At 35.1% G+C, this 16,856-nt stretch overlaps 1 protein-coding gene and 1 non-coding gene across 2 annotated transcripts; one reads left to right on the forward strand and one right to left on the reverse strand.

The window, feature by feature from the left end:
* Positions 1-520: 520 nt before the first annotated feature.
* On the forward strand, positions 521-6,931 carry LOC130046503 (uncharacterized). Its single transcript, XM_056145492.1, has 2 exons — positions 521-659; positions 5,111-6,931. Exon 2 carries the CDS (start codon positions 5,124-5,126, stop codon positions 6,771-6,773), a length of 1,650 nt encoding a protein of 549 aa, XP_056001467.1. The 5' UTR covers positions 521-659; positions 5,111-5,123; the 3' UTR covers positions 6,774-6,931.
* A 2,570-nt stretch (positions 6,932-9,501) lies between these two features.
* On the reverse strand, positions 9,502-9,575 carry Trnal-aag (transfer RNA leucine (anticodon AAG)). The gene has a single exon. It is a non-coding gene; the product is annotated as a tRNA-Leu (tRNA).
* Between the last annotated feature and the right edge of the window lie 7,281 nt (positions 9,576-16,856).

A 16,856-nucleotide genomic window follows, 5' to 3' on the forward strand; every position in this document is an offset into this window, starting at 1 on the left:
CCTCTGTATAGTGATCACAGAGAGGGTTCTTTTTTGTGAGGTTACCATGACACGGGACCTCTGTATAGTAATCAGACAGAGAGCGTTCTTTGTTGTGAGGTTACCATGACACGGGACCTCTGTATATTGGTCACAGAGAGGGTTCTTTGTTGTGAGGTTACCATGACACGGGACCTCTGTATATTGGTCACAGAGAGGGTTCTTTATTGTGAGGTTACCATGACATCTGTATGGTGATCAAAGAAAGGGTTATATGTTGTGGTAGATTGATTGATTTTATATTGTTTAACGTCCCGATTGAGTTTAAGAGATTTAAGTGATGTGATTCAGGTGAGCATTGTGTCTCATGGGTCTCTATATCTACTGACAGTTTTACATCACATATGTTTATACCAGTAAATTATCAGTATTATTCAGGTGAGCATTGTGTCTCATGGGTCTCTATATCTACTGACAGTTTGTTACATCACATGACCTGTACAAAGGTTAGAACACCAAGGTTACCTGTTTATATCAGGCCCTCGTTACCCATGTGTGTGTTTAAATTACCCACCAGGAAGTATAAATACCAAACCGATAGTACTTCCCAGCCTGGTGAATATCGGGGTGAGGCCATGGATTTCTTGTTCATACACCGCTGGAGATTAGAAGTATAAAAGGTAAATCATTGTACAACAATTTACTAGAGCTTAGTAAATGATACACATAAATTTTCTCCTGGCATTATAATTTGACCTGAATAGAAGGATTTCAGAAAATAAACAGTAGTACAGAGAGGTTGCCTATAACGGATCACTTCGTGGTTTAGCGTCGATAGTTGGTATCCGAGTTCGAGTTAAATCTATTATATAACATGAATAGTGGTACCATATATAACTTAAACTATTGTATATATCATTTCTCAATAAGCACTTAATAAATAGGAATTATTGTTGTTTGTTAATGAGCACAGTAGTCGCCTTTACCGGATCATTTTCTCCATTACCGAATCACGTGATTTACAGCTGAGCATTTTTGTTAGGGACAATGTCAACATGCATTTTTATGTCGTAATAAACACGAAGAAAGAAATGATGACACAAATATTCTTTTGTGTGACCTTAACATGAATTATTCAATATTTTACCCGTCAATATATGGAAATTTAAAAAAGAATATCGGGTAATGCAGCTGAAAACGAAAACGGGCTACATGACAATTTTAAAAAATTACCATATATCCATAAAAGGTTTAATAAATCACAATTACCCAGTGTGTGTTTGTAAAATTAAATTACTTTAAAGTCAGTCTAATTCACCTTAAACATTTATTCAAGAAATGCAAATTTACATATAGCCTATACTGGGATAGCCCAGCTGTCAATCATTTTAAAATGAATCCCATTTAAAAGGACCCCTTTCATTGGAGAAAATTTGCAAACAATTCCCAAAATTTCTCAATTTCGAGACAATGTTGCCAGATATATTTCTAAAATGATAACCTACTGTCAAAAACACAGAAAAGGTCCTCTGCTATTAAAACAAAAACCTAGCTGATTGTATGTTAATTAAACATTCTTCAATCTAAACAAATAATTCAATAAATTTCTCATTCTAAAAAAACCCCGTCCTCAAAACTAGTGAGCTCCCTGAATAATATCGAGAAATAAAATACTAAATAATTTATGTACGAAATTGATCACTGTTCGTTATCTTCACCTTGCATTTAACCATCGAGTTTGTATCTCTGCTGGTGGACAGTCTGTCCCCGAGGATACTTGTCGCTCGATATATGTTCCGTCCTATTGCTTATAGGAGTTATGAGATTGACCACTGTTCGTTATCTTCACCTTGCATTGTACAAAACAACTGACATATCTATAAGTCAAGTTCAGAGGCTGTTTATCATCTATAAATTATACAAATTCATCGCATCCCCCTCTTTTAATTGAGACAAAATTGTCTTCAATTTATCAAATAAAGTTGAAGCATTCACATTTTCAAGTATGTATTTGCAGGGAAGCACAACACCGCCCCCTTCCTCATTTGGCTCGGGCCATGGAGGAAAACTTGCTACTGGCTGTCCTGTCACCTCGGCAAATATTTCGCCGCCATTATCCAAAATGTTACGAAAATGTGCAGATAGGCATTTTGGTACATGTCCAATAGGCAGCACAGCTATGTCACTAACTTTCAGCTGACGTTTTTCATCTGTAATGTCATTATGAATATTTGGGGGGAAATTATTCAATGGTGGAAGCCACACCAAACAAGCATTGCTGTCTTTTATGTTTGAATATTCTCGGTCAACAATTAATCGAGTTGGAGGAGGGGTATATGGGGGACGAATTTTAAACACATGATAGCCTTTCACAACACATTTGTCAATGATAATTTTCGTAGAAGCTAAACTGCTGGATTGCTCAACATGCGCGATTTCACCATCCACAGCAGGCTAAAAAAAAAAAAGAGAAGAAAAAAACTTGAGGTAAATTCAAAATGTAAAAGAGTAGTAGGATAGGGTGTATATTATATAGAAGATTTGTTACAGAAAAACACATTATATGTCATGGTAGTCTCACTTACAGTATAAAGTTTGGCAATTTACACATTATAATATATACATGTATTGTTGTTGTCGATTCCTTGTTATTTATGTGCAGATGTACACTAGTGGAGTATAAAATCACAAAAATGAACATTCAGTTAAATCCTGTAATTTTTTGGGCACACTTTTCATTCACATCAATTACATGAGATAAACATTCTGTGTGCATTCAACTGTTATAATTAACGAATTCAACTGTTATAATTAACGAATTCAAAGCTTCTTCTATTCCGTAAATCATACTGAGTGATTCTGAAGGATGACGTTTACCTATTGTCCAATGTGACCGGTTGGTATAGAAATGAATAGAGGAATTCCAACACCACTTTCTTGATTGACTGTTCATTTGTACTTGCATTATATAATGCTCTTCGGACTCTCTCTCTTCTCTTTGGGGACATTCTCTTTCCACATGCGTTATATTTCCTAGCAATGTTTGCTGCTGATTTTTGAGTAGGTGTATTTCCACCAGTTTTAGTTTTCAGTTTTTTGGGAGGCATATCTGAAAATCCAAATAATCATGTAATGTTGAAAGAGAATTGATGCAAATGATTGAGATAGCATGTTTTCACTTGTGTTTCTTTTTTATTTCAACTAAATATACGGAAATCGAATTTGAAAAATAAATTTTGACAAGATCCCTTTCACTCAAAATATATCACTACCGCCAGAAGCAGTGATTCGATATAGGAAACCTAGCGACCTGCAACTTTATATCTAATATAATTATAATCTGATTTCCCAACAAGATGATGTTTTTATAGGTTTTAGATGGGTATTTCTACCAAACATCTGTAACAATTTTACTTACCTGCATTGTATCGTTCCCGGCGAAATTTGATGGAAAAGTGAAAGTTGTCTGCTTCACACGGTGTTTCTAATCTACGTCACGACAATGCTTGATGTTGTTTTACGTGAAATTATGATAATGAACAAGTTGAAAATAATTTTTTAATGATAATTGATGTTAGCAAGAATAACTCTTTATGACAGGATACTTTATACTATGTATTGGACTTCGAATCAGGAAAATATGGAACTAATACTTTAATGTGATTCGGTAATGGAGACGATTCTATATAGGCAACCTCACTGTACACCCCGTGTGAAACAAATAGTTTTACACCTTGCTGTGTATGAAAGTTCTCTAAAGGGAAATAACTCTGCCGCATCTCAAACTCACTTATTACTTTCTATATAAATACAAACTTTTAACAAATATTAAATAGTAAAGCTTTAGTATAGTTAATATCTGTAGGAACAGCAGGATTTAAAACAAAGTCATTCTTAAACTTTCCTTTATCACGAGGTCTAGTCAAATTCGTTTGGTACATTCACTCTTTAATATAGCAAGCTTGTATTCATAGTCACCAATATTTTGAATGTAATAAATCTAGGCAGGCTGTTTCAATGTTTGTGATTTCTCTGTTAAATCACCGACCTTTCAACTCCTATATCTTACCTCTAGCAATTTTGTAATATTAACACTGGTTTATATCGATCACGTAAAAACCACATATATTACATACACCGTCAGATTTTCATACATGGTTAATAGATTGAGTTACTTCCCTTCCCATGTTTACCTTGGTTACGAAGTGGCGGACCGCTCAGTAACACAACTGAAAACTCAAGTCGAAGAAATAAATTTCCAACTGTTAAAATTGAATGCGGCCAATACCTAGAACACAAATACGTAAGCTACGCAGTTTCTCGCGTCACCTGTGTGTGGATGTCATTGTTGTTACAGCTAGGTCACTGTGTATACCACATGTCATGCAATATTATTTCTCATACATTTATGAAATCTAAGAAAGGTTGTCGGTAAGATATATTCGTTACATGGTTTATACAGTAAATTCCAAATGGGGCGACAGTATGGGGATACATCGAATTTACTGACCATCTATGATTTAAACCAAATTAGGTCATGTCATGCAATTTTATTTCTCATACTTTTATGAAATCTAAAAAAGGTTGTAAGTAAGATATATTCGCTACATATGGTTTGTAGTTCACCTATTATGGATTATACGTGGTCAGTAAATTCCAATGGGGCGACATCGAATTTACTGACCATCTATAAACCAAATTAGGTCAACTACAAACCATGGAACTAAAACACATTTCAAAATAAACACGAAAAATAAATAACTAGGTTGTTTGTATCGTACTGTTACTTAACCCCGCCCTTTCATCTTCTATAAATAAGAACTCCAACAAGAAATTTCGAAAAATACTAAAACATTTACACCTTAAATCTGACACAAGTCGACATACTGTTCAAATCATCTCCTCTGTTAATCACACTACATTTGATGCAAAGCCATCGGACGCTAAAATTCTTAACATTCTAAAATATTTTAAAAAACAATGTAATTGTGAAATATCTAGATAGATTGTTTACAGACGGTTAACTAACTTTAGAAATCCAAACACACCATTTTGAAGAACGACAAAAAAATTTCTATCCCTGTAGCCGTCAATAAATTCTTTATAAATGAAAATATATATTTAATTCCAGATTTTATTCGACTATGGCCAACCCCCAGGCACAAGAGGTCATCACCTGTGACCTTTGTGTCAAGCCTACCCAGCAGTTCTGTAACAACTGTCAACTCAGTTTGTGTGTGGACTGTGTTAGTAAACATGTGGACAAGCTCAAGTACCAACCACATGACATCGTTCATTTCAAAGACAGAAAGATGGATTTTCCTGAGTGTGAATTTCACACCAACCAAAGATGCGAGGCCCACTGCCAGCAATGTGATGTTCCAGTTTGCCTGAAATGCATGCTTGGTCCCCATAATGGACACAAAGTCAAGGATATGCCAGAAATTTTCAACGACAAGAAAAAGAAACTTGAAAAGGAAACCAAAGAAATTGAATTCACCATTATTCCGCAGTACAAGAAGAAAAATGAAGAAACAGAAAGCAAACTATCCATTATAATGGCCAAATTAGATGAACTGGACAAAGAAAAAGAAAACCATAGAAAGTTCTGGCACCAAGAGGTCGACACCATTTTCAATCATCTCGGTTCTTTGCTGAAGTCCATAAAAGAGAATCTCCTGGCTGCTCTAAACTCTCATCAATCCAAAATAAAAATTCTAATTCCAGACATGACCCAAACTGTTCAACAAAACAAAGAAATTCTGAAGTCAAACAATGTGTCTGCAGTCACTAACTACAAATCCAAACTCCAGGAATACAGGAACATGCCTACTTATATTGATGTCAAACTGCCATCACTCAAAACCAACACAGTCCAAGGGAGAGAACTCAGCCTGGAATTAGGAGAATACAAGGCTAGCCTGACACAGACAACACTGTCCAGTCTGACAGAGGAAGTCTCCTATTTATCTTTACAAAAGCTGTTAGAGCAAGCCAAATCAATTACAACCATTCCTACTGGAGTTATTCCTCTAGGCCCTGTTGCCTGTGTGGGAGTGGATGAAGCCTGGGTTAGTGGTGGAGATAAAACCATAAGACGTGTTGACATACACGGGTCTGTACGGGACACTGTCACCACTACATGTGAAGACTGGCCTAATGACATCACAGTGACCAGACAGGGAGAACTGGTATACAGTGATGGTTACAATAGAACTGTGAACATTGTCAGACACGGGAGAACAGAGACACTGATAACCACACCATGGGGCTGGTGTCCAGACAGAGTATGCTGTACTAAGTCAGGAGACATCCTGGTCAGTATGTGTACTACTGATACAATCCAATATAAAATTATCCGTTATCAGGGACACACAGTGAAACAGGAAATAGATAGAGATGAAGATGGAGAACCAATCTATAAAGGAGGGAAATACTCACCGCGTGTGGTGGAGAACAACAATGGGGACATCTGTGCCTCTGATAGTAATGCTAAGGCCGTGGTCGTGGTGGACAAGTCAGGAAGAGTCCGATTCCGATACGACGGTACACCAGCCAGGAGGAAGAAGTCATTTTATCCTGCACATATAGTGACAGACTCCATGAGTCAGATCATTGTGGCAGATAGCAACAATGCCTGTCTACACATCCTGGATCAGAACGGACAATTCCTGAGATGTGTGGACAATTGTGGACTAGATAAACCTTATGGACTGAGTGTGGACAGTGAGGGGAGGTTGTGGGTAGGGTTGTATAAATCAGGAGAAGTGAAAGTGATTCAGTACATGAAATAAACACAAGATATCACATACAGACATCAGATAATGACAGAGTTCACACAGTGCTCTTGATACATACATGATTTAGTGATATTTACACAACAATGTTTTCTTATGTATTCATTCAAAGTTGTTTGTGGAATTTAAACATAGCTATAAAGGATATATATGTGGATCTGCTTTTTCTCATCATAAAATATTTACTCCAATACCTAGTGTCACTTTTCTCATCATAAGACATTTTACTCCAATACCTAGTGTCATTTTTCTCACCATAAGACATTTACTCCAATACCTAGTGTCACTTTTCTCACCATAAGACATTTACTCCAATACCTAGTGTCATTTTTCTCATTATAAGATATTTACTCCAATACCTAGTGTCATTTTTCTCATCATAAGATATTTACTCCAATACCTAGTGTCTTTTTTCTTTTGATCTGGATACATGACAAGATTCTACAAATCTACTGACCAGTGAACCAAACTAGTACATGTTTGTGTAGAGAGTATGTAATCACAAGCCTTGAGTTGTGAGGATGCACAATAGTTTGTGCATAGAAGCATATAATGTTTGATTTAGTTCTGTTAAACAAGTCCTTTTTTTTTAAAACTGAAATTGCACTGAAGCGGTCAGCCGGGTTCATCGGTGGCCAGATAGCTCAGTTGGTAGAGCACCTGTTTAGAGATTCAGGGGGCCTGGGTTTGAATCCCGGTCTGGTCCGTTGTATTTTCTCCCTTCCGGTCACTTATGTGCCGTTGACCACCACTGGATTTGCACGTGAAACTGCTACCAGGGGCAAAAAGAATCTAGGTTGTGCGTGTCTTCGAGGGCGAAGACAGATTAAAGAGGGGAGGGAAGAATGTAGTAGTTAGGGGTATACGAACTGCGGATATCGGCCTGGGTAGCTCAGTGGTTAGAGAAACTGACCAGTAATGCTGGCGTCTCGAGTTCGATTCCCGGCCTAGCCATAGTGGTAGAGAAATATAATTAGAAGAAGATTGTTCAGAAAAGCACAAGTGCCTGGACTGGGATTCGAACCCGGGACCTCAAAAACTCTAGACAAGCACTCTATCAATTGAGCTACCCAGACCGATATCCACGTTCCATTTTGAAAATGCCAAACTAATACTACTACATTCCTCCCATTATTTTTTTTTTTTTTTTTTTTTTTTTTAGATTTTTCACGTGAGACTCTATAAAGAACAGAGGATGTTATTGGCTATATATCGCCGAGATTATTTTTTTTCAACTTTCATACACTGCTTAATTTTTATTTTTATTTACACAACTAGGATGTTTTTCTCATCTAACTTAGATGAAAATGACGTAATATTTTACTATGACGTCATGAATATACGCTAAAGATGAGCTGTTTAGCGGAATCTGTAGATTTGAAATCAAATATGAATAAACTTTAGCAAAAACAAACACTTTTGCACGGAGCAACCAGATTTATATTTTGCATGTTTAATTATCCATTAATATTCTTCTTTTAATATCAATATGGTGTCAGTTGTTGGCTGCAAACAATATGAATTTTAAAAAAGAATGAATGTGCTGTTTTCGATACACATAGCCAATATTTTGCATGTTGTAGAACTGAAGCAAACTGTTCCATCATTTAACCTCATAAACTTTTACTTACTTTGCGATTTAATAAGTATGTCCAGTCAAACAATTAATGCTTTACCTAGTTTGCCATAAAAATCTGCACATAATAAATGCTGACGATGTCTGCTTTTATAGTCACGGAGGCGAATCAAAAATCCTCCGCATGATTGGGATTATTCTACTTTCGTTTTTAAAGGTCACGGGAATATGTCTGAACGTCCTGGGTTGTTTTTTTTTTTTTTAATAAAATTATTTAAGAATAAATTGAATAAAAAAATGAATCAAAGACACGCATAGACCTCGAATTTATTTTCTTTTTGCAAAAATGGGACCAAAATTCGTTCATTTTCGGGAGAGAGAAAAAATGGTACAGATACGTTATATCTCTAAAGCTAGATAGTTTGAATGTGAGTTACTGTTTTCGCTAAATTTTAAACTATCTTTAATACAAGTACATGCATATCAAATATAATATATAAAGCTTATTGCTAATTGATGTGTTTGTGTGGGAGTTGTTTGTTTTTTTTTTAAGAGCAGTTTCAAGAAAGTTTAACACCCCCCCCCCCCCCCCCAAAATTGAAGAGACATTTTATTTTCCATGATTCATTTGAATAGGAGGGCATCGAACGGCGCTTTCGTAAATATAATTGCGTTCTACTCAACAATTTTTGGCAAATACACGCATTATTTCCTCACTCTAATTAACACAAGATTCTTCCGCAAAATGTCTATGAACACGATCAAGTTACATGTAAATGCATAATGTATTTTCCATAGCATGCCAGTCTTTAATAGTCTTTAATCTCAATGAGTAATTTTTATATAAAAATTTAAAATTGTAACTTTTAGAAAAATATTCTAGAAGAATCAGGGGACTGTAAATCTTATTAGATCGATGACGCCGTTCTGAAAAAGCTGCCGTCGGAAGACATGCAGCGTCAGAGTTAACAATGCAATATTGTAACGTTATTTTCTCAATATAAGCAAATAGTAAATGGTACATATGAATGAAACGAGAAAATTATCACCTTTTTACCTGCAAAATATAATCGGCTTTTGAAACGCGGCAAACTTTGGCCAATAACGTCCTGTTGGGCGCCAAATGTAACAGGAAGGGGGAAATGCAACAGACCAGACCGGGACTCGAATCCGGGCCCCATGAATCTCTTAGTCAGGTGCTCTACCAACTGAGCTATTTGGCCACCGGCGATCGAACCTGGCTGACCGCTGAAGCACAATATATTGTGGTACATTTTATATAATACTGAATAATCACCTTGTCTGACCTGGGGGGGGGGGGGGGGGTCACAATCCCCAGTTTGATGAGTCACAGCGTGTGATAAAACATGGACTTGAAAACTGGACTCGTCCATAGCAGCTCTCCCGTCCTCCATGATCTGTAAATACAAAATACAGTTCAATTCTCCGTGATTTATAAAATACAAAATACAGTTGAATTCTCCTTGATATATAAACACAAACTACAGTTGAATCCTCCATGATCTGTAAATACAAAATACAATTTGAAATTACAGAATATGAGATTTGTATGACAGTGTGCGAGTTGCTTTATACGATTTTAGTGTCATAGGCTTGTACAATTTTTAACATGATTGGAACTTAAAATGGTCGGTAAAAATATTGAAAATCCAAAGGAAATCAAAATAGTTTGAGTTATCTTAGATATGGACACAGGCTTCTTCTATTGTAATAATGTTCTATAGGTCCTGTAATATAATTGAATTCCCAAGATCTGTTACCTCAAGATGTTACTCCTTCCCAAGAGTTAACGTCTTCATGTTCTGACTGGTCGAATTCCGTCACGTGACTAATGGCTAGGGTGGTCACATCTTAAACCAGGGAGGGAATTTGGTCTTTATGTGATGTAAAATCTGAATTTGTGTTACCCATGCATATACTGCAATGGTGTTTGGTATGAACAGGATTATACTGTGCTAAAATTCTGTGGATACGAAAAAGGTGATTTGCGATCAGGCCAATTCAACTTAATTGGTAAGTTATCATTCCTGCCCGCCCCTCAAAAATCGGCCTGCCCCTAATTTTTTTTATTTTGCAATTTCCAGAAAATTTTCATATTCGACTCCGGTATACCTGTATTCATAACGAAAAATCTGGACAACTGTTTGACTTACTTTTACCCCTGAAGTAGGTCATGGTGCACCAATCCAGCTGAAATGCCAACTGAACTTGCATTCCTCCTAGAGTTCTAAAACTTACAATTTGAACAAACTTGAGAGCCCTTCACCCAAGGATGCTTTACGCCAAGTTTGGTTGAAATTGGCCCAGTAGTTCTGGAGAAGAAAATGAAAATGTGAAAAGTTTACGACAATGTCGACGACAGACAACGGACAAATTTTGATCAGAAAAGCTCACTTGAGCCTTCGGCTTAGGTGAGTTTAAAAAAACCCAGTGAATTCAATCATTTGTCAAATAATTCTAAAATAACATTATAAACTGTAGTGTGTTATTGCTGCTCTGCTATGTCCAGGGGTCTATGTAAATTGCCCTATTCAATGTATACCAATCATATTTCATAAATGGGGCCATCCTTACAAAAATGTTTGTTTGGAATTGCCGTCTGGGGGATTTCATATCCAGGAGGGAGGGAATTAATTTTATTTTCATTTAAGTTGAATCTAAAATTATAAATAAAAATTTCAACATGAAACACTGAACAGATTTATATTTCAGATATTTCTGTTTAATTTGGAAACAATCAAGTCGAAAAAAAGGTGAAAAACAAGAGGCCCATCGGCCACATCACTCACCTATTATTTTCGCCCAATTATTTAAAGATTTTCCCCACATATATATTCGCATGTAAAACTTTGATCCCTAATGTGGCCCCAACCTACTCCAGGGGGCCATGATTTTGACAAACTTGAATCTGCACTGTGTCAGGAAACTTTCTTGTAAATGTAAACTTTTCTGGTCCAGTGATTCTTCAGAAAAACATTTTTAAAGGAAGTGAACATAAAATTGTGACAAAGGGTTTAGATTTATCATTTTGATATATATAATGAATTCTGAAAATCATTAAGATTAATATAATTGTAAATTGCATCTCCAAAATTTATCTGTGGTCCATATACATCAATTATCATAAAATATATAAATTACATGCCTATAGAGATATTGCAGTACTTTTATGACACAGTCATGTACCTTAATTATCCCCAAATATTTTAAAATCTAATAAAATTAATTGAATTGGAATCTTGAAATATACAGTGCTTCTGAGTAATTTCAGAAGTTGGAGGAGCTGGAAATATTTTGTGGGAGTGTTTTCTTTTTCTTAATGCATTGTAATTAGATTTGATTTCAATTCTTTTTGTTCCAAAACCTTATCCATCAATTCTAATGTGAATCCATAAACTTCTGCTGTATAACAGTGACCCTGCAGTCAATAACAGCAATGTGTCTCATCTACGTCAGAGCACAGATGCATGCTGGGAAATACTAGTAATGGATGACCTCCATAAACCTTTAACTTAGAGCGTTTAATTGATCAAATCTCGTAATAGAAACAAGCAAATTAAATTTAGCCACACTGCTCAGTTTCAGAAGGTCTTTTAAGTTTATTATGTAACAATTTTTTTCTCATGTCCACTTCCTTTAATGATTTTCCCTTTATATTTGTATGTAAAAATTTGATCCCCCATTGTGGTCCCATCTTAACCCCGGGAACCATGATTTTTACAAACTTGAATCTGCACTATGTCAGGAAGCTTTCGTGCACATGTAAACTACTTTGGACCAATGGTTCTTGAGAAGATTTTAAAAGTTTTCTCTATCACATTATTAGTATGTAAAACTTTGATCCCCTATTGTGGCCCCATACTAGCCCCAGGGGCCATGCGTTTAACAAACTTGAATTTGCACTATGTCAGGAAGCTTTCATGTAAATCTCAGATTTTCTGGCTCAGTGATTCTTGAGAAGAAGATTTTTAAAGATTTTCCCGATATACTTGTATGTAAAACTTTGATCCCCTATTATGGCCCCATCCTAACCCCGGGGCCATCATTTTGACAAACTTGAATCTGCACTATGTCAGAAAGTTTTCATGTAAATCTCATCTTTTCTGGCTCACAGGTTCTTGACAAGATTTTTAAAGATTTTTCCTATATACATGTATTTGCATTTAAAACTTTGACCCCCCATTGTGGCCCCATCCTACCCCCAGGGGCCATGATTTGAACAAACCTGAATTTGCACTATGCCAGTAAGCTTTCATGTAAATTTCAGCTCTTCTGGCCCGGTGGCTCTTGACCCCACCCTATTTTTGCATTTTAGATTTTGAGCGCGATGCTCTAACCACTCGGTCACGGAGGCCCTTACTATTATAATAGCTATATCAATAAACTTTAATAATTTCATGGACAAACATATTCTCTGATTAAGGGAGGTATGTATAGGGGCTGTCTGTGGAATGAGACGGTCTGTTTGATCAATAGTCTTGAAGTATTGAGTACTTTGTATTAAACTGATATGGCTCGTCTACATCAATGTTCATCTTAAAATATCGAATGTAGTCAGTATGACGGATATATGTCAAAATAGTGAATGTAGTCAGTATGATGGATATATATCAAAATATTGAATGTAGTCAGTATGATGGATATATATCAAAACAGTGAATGTAGTCAGTATGATGGATATATGTCAAAATAGTGAATGTTGTCAGTGTGATGGATATATGTCAAAATAGTGAATGTTGTCAGTGTGATGGATATATGTCAAAATAGTGAATGTTGTCAGTGTGATGGATATATGTCAAAATAGTGAATGTTGTCAGTGTGATGGATATATGTCAAAATAGTGAATGTAGTCAGTATGATGGATATATGTCAAAATAGTGAATGTAGTCAGTGTGATGGATATATGTCAAAATAGTGAATGTAGTCAGTGTGATGGATATATGTCAAAATAGTGAATGTAGTCAGTATGATGGATATATGTCAAAATAGTGAATGTAGTCAGTGTGATGGATATATGTCAAAATAGTGAATGTAGTCAGTATGATGGATATATGTCAAAATAGTGAATGTAGTCAGTATGATGGATATATGTCAAAATAGTGAATGTAGTCAGTATGATGGATATATGTCAAAATAGTGAATGTAGTCAGTATGATGGATATATGTCAAAATAGTGAATGTAGTCAGTGTGATGGATATATATCAAAATATTTATTCATTATGATAGACATATCGAAATATTTAATCGGTATGATAATAAAAATGTATATCGAAATATTTATTCATTATGATAGACATATCGAAATATTTAATCGGTATGATAATAAAAATGTATATCGAAATATTTAGTCATTATGATAGACACACCGAAATATTTAGTCAGTATATGATAAAATATATCGAAATGTTTAATCAGTATAATGAATATATCGAAATATTGAATTGTAGTCAGTATGATGGATATATATCAAAATACTTCGTCATTATGATAAATATATCAAAATATTTAATCAGTATGATAATAAAAATGTGTATCGAAATATTTAGTCATTTATTTATAGTCATATTTAGTCCACACCTCTGGTGTGTCCAGGGGTCCTTGTTTGCCCAACTATCTATATTGTATCGCTTATAGGAGTTATGAACTGAACTGAACTGATGACTTATTCTCATAAACCAATGTACAAAAGGTATAGAAAAATACAAATACTACAGTATACAATACACAAAGTCAATATCCAGAGAATATACAAAAGAGAAAAGGAAAAAAGAAGAAAGAAAAACCAAACATATACATGCATACATACACACACATATATACACGTACACACAATCATACACGTACACCTATGCATATACCGTGCATAAAGAACACATGATGCAATGTACATATTCTGGAGGACTTAATGCATGAAAGTTAAGTAATCAAAGTGTTGATGTAAAACTTATACGGTACCAATTTTGATGCACCAGATGCGCATTTCGACAAATAATGTCTCCTCAGTGATGCTCAACCGAAATGTTAGAAATCCGAAATAACAATGAAGTTTTAGAGCTATTAAGTGATAAATTTACATAATTTTTTATGAGATTGATCACTGTTCGTTATCTTCACTTTTCATTATGATAAATATACATGTATATCGATATATTTAATCAAAATGAAGGATATATCGAAATAATTAGTCAGTATGATAGATATGTATCGAAATTTTTAGTCAGCACAATGAATGTATCGAAATATTTAGACATTACAATTAATCAATCTGATAAATATACCAAAATGTTTAGTCAGTAAGTGTAATGAATATATCGAAACATTTAGTCAATCTGAAAATATATCGAAATATTTAATCAGTATAATAAATATATCAAAATATTTAATCAGTATAATAAATATATCAAAATATTTAGTCAGCATCTGCATGATATACATATCGAAATATTTAGTCATTACGATAGTTATAGTGAAAAATATTTAGTCATTCGATAGATATACAATCTCTACCCAGAGTTATCGTTCCTTACACTCGATATAGTGAAAAATATTTAGTCAAAACGATAGATATAGTGTAAACTATTTAGTCAAAACGATAGATATACATGTATATCGAAATATTTAGTTAATCTGATAAATACATTGAAATATTTAGTCAGTATGATAAATATATCGAAATACACGCTGTTACGATAAATAAATATCGAAATATTTAGTCTATATCAAGAAACAGTCATGAAGGACCCCATTCTTTATTGCAGTCATCATGTTATCTTCTTCTTTTCTTTTTGGTAATTTTTGAGTGAATGTGAATCGAAACCCTAAGAAAAATGCGCCATGTAGAAATGGCCAGCAAGTGCAAATGAATATACTGTACTTGAAATCCATTATTCATTGCTTACTCGAAAAATCGACAATATTTGTGCAATAGTAACGATCAAATTGGTTAAATAAAATATCCTTATTCTCCTACCAAGTTCATGTTGAATTATCCTTGAACCGAAATTGAATTACCCTTGAACCGAAATTGAATTATCCTTGAACCGAAGTTGAATTACCCTTGAACAGAATATTACAGTTAGCAACTTGATTCTGAAAAAAATCCGGCCGAATCAAACTTACTAGTACTAGTACGCGCTAAGAATCAAGTGACCCGGCTACAGTACAGTTGTTGACCTTCTATTGTATAAACATTATTCGGTATAGAAATGACCCACATATTTACGAATCATGTTTAGTTCACCATTGTAGAAATTAAAAACTTTTTGTCTTAGAATAAGCAACTCTTGATAATACTGTCTCCAAGGATGCCAGCTTGATGCGGCCTTCGCCTATCAAAAATTTCCGGCTCAGTCGGCGTACCCGGCGGGATGCGTGTACAATACGGAAGTTCCGAGTTCCCCAAGAGTTATTTCCCTTTATCGAATTCTTCCGTAAATCATGACGTAAAATATGATGACAGTGGGTACATTTGCTAATTACTATCGTTGTATTATTTCTTACAAGATGATATCCAGAGTTTCTGAGACCATCCTACCTCAGGGAAAAGGTAACTTTAGTGAGTTTATGAGTATTGGATAACAAAATGGCTCAAACAAATAATGGGTGCGTTCAGAGTACTACCAGTGGTACCATGGACGATTTACCAATGGTGACATCGATTACAAATGGTACCATTGGTAATCAACAAACCCTGAACGGGTTTTTTGTTTGCCAATGTTGCCAATGGTATTGCATTTGCCATTTTTACCAATGTTAAACATATGGTGACATTGGTAAAAATAATTATACCTGTGAAATGTCGAACAAACAGCTTGCTGCAGCAGTAATTATCCAACAACAACACCTATTTTCCGTTACAACGTGTTTGTCTATAAACCACCTGCGTTTTACAGGCTGTATCCTTTTGAATCAACGAGAAAGCTCAGAGTCAATGACAAGAGTACAGAATTATTATGAGATAACTATCCCACAATACTCACTTGATGATTTCAAGACACATTTTCGCCTTACGAGGGAAACTTTTCAAGCAACTTACACTAGGCTATCTCGGTCCGATGCATATACTAAAGAAAAGGGCCCAACTCCAAACCTTGAAAAAGAATTACTCATGTTTTTATGGTACATAGGCAACCTAGAGAGCTTTCGCTCTATGTCCGACAGGTTTGGAACATCAAAGGGAAGCTTCCATGCAAGTATTAAAAGAGTGTCCTCTTCCTTAATTAGTATAATGCCAGATGTGGTAAAATGGCCAGAAACCAGGGATCAAATAATGGAAACAAGCCGTCAGTTTGGAGAAAAATCTCAATTTCAAAATATCATAGGTGCTATTGACGGTAGTCATATTCAAATCAAGGCCCCAAGACAACAACCCCATGCATATTTCAATAGAAACAAGAAACATTGGTGCACACACCAAAGTTATGGGCCGAACAAATTTCCAAGAGAGTATCATTGTTTCCATAAACTAAAACTGTCTCGTAAA

The sequence above is a fragment of the Ostrea edulis genome, chromosome 7 (assembly GCF_947568905.1).
Source record: "Ostrea edulis chromosome 7, xbOstEdul1.1, whole genome shotgun sequence".
Taxonomy (NCBI): Eukaryota; Metazoa; Mollusca; class Bivalvia; order Ostreida; family Ostreidae; genus Ostrea; species Ostrea edulis.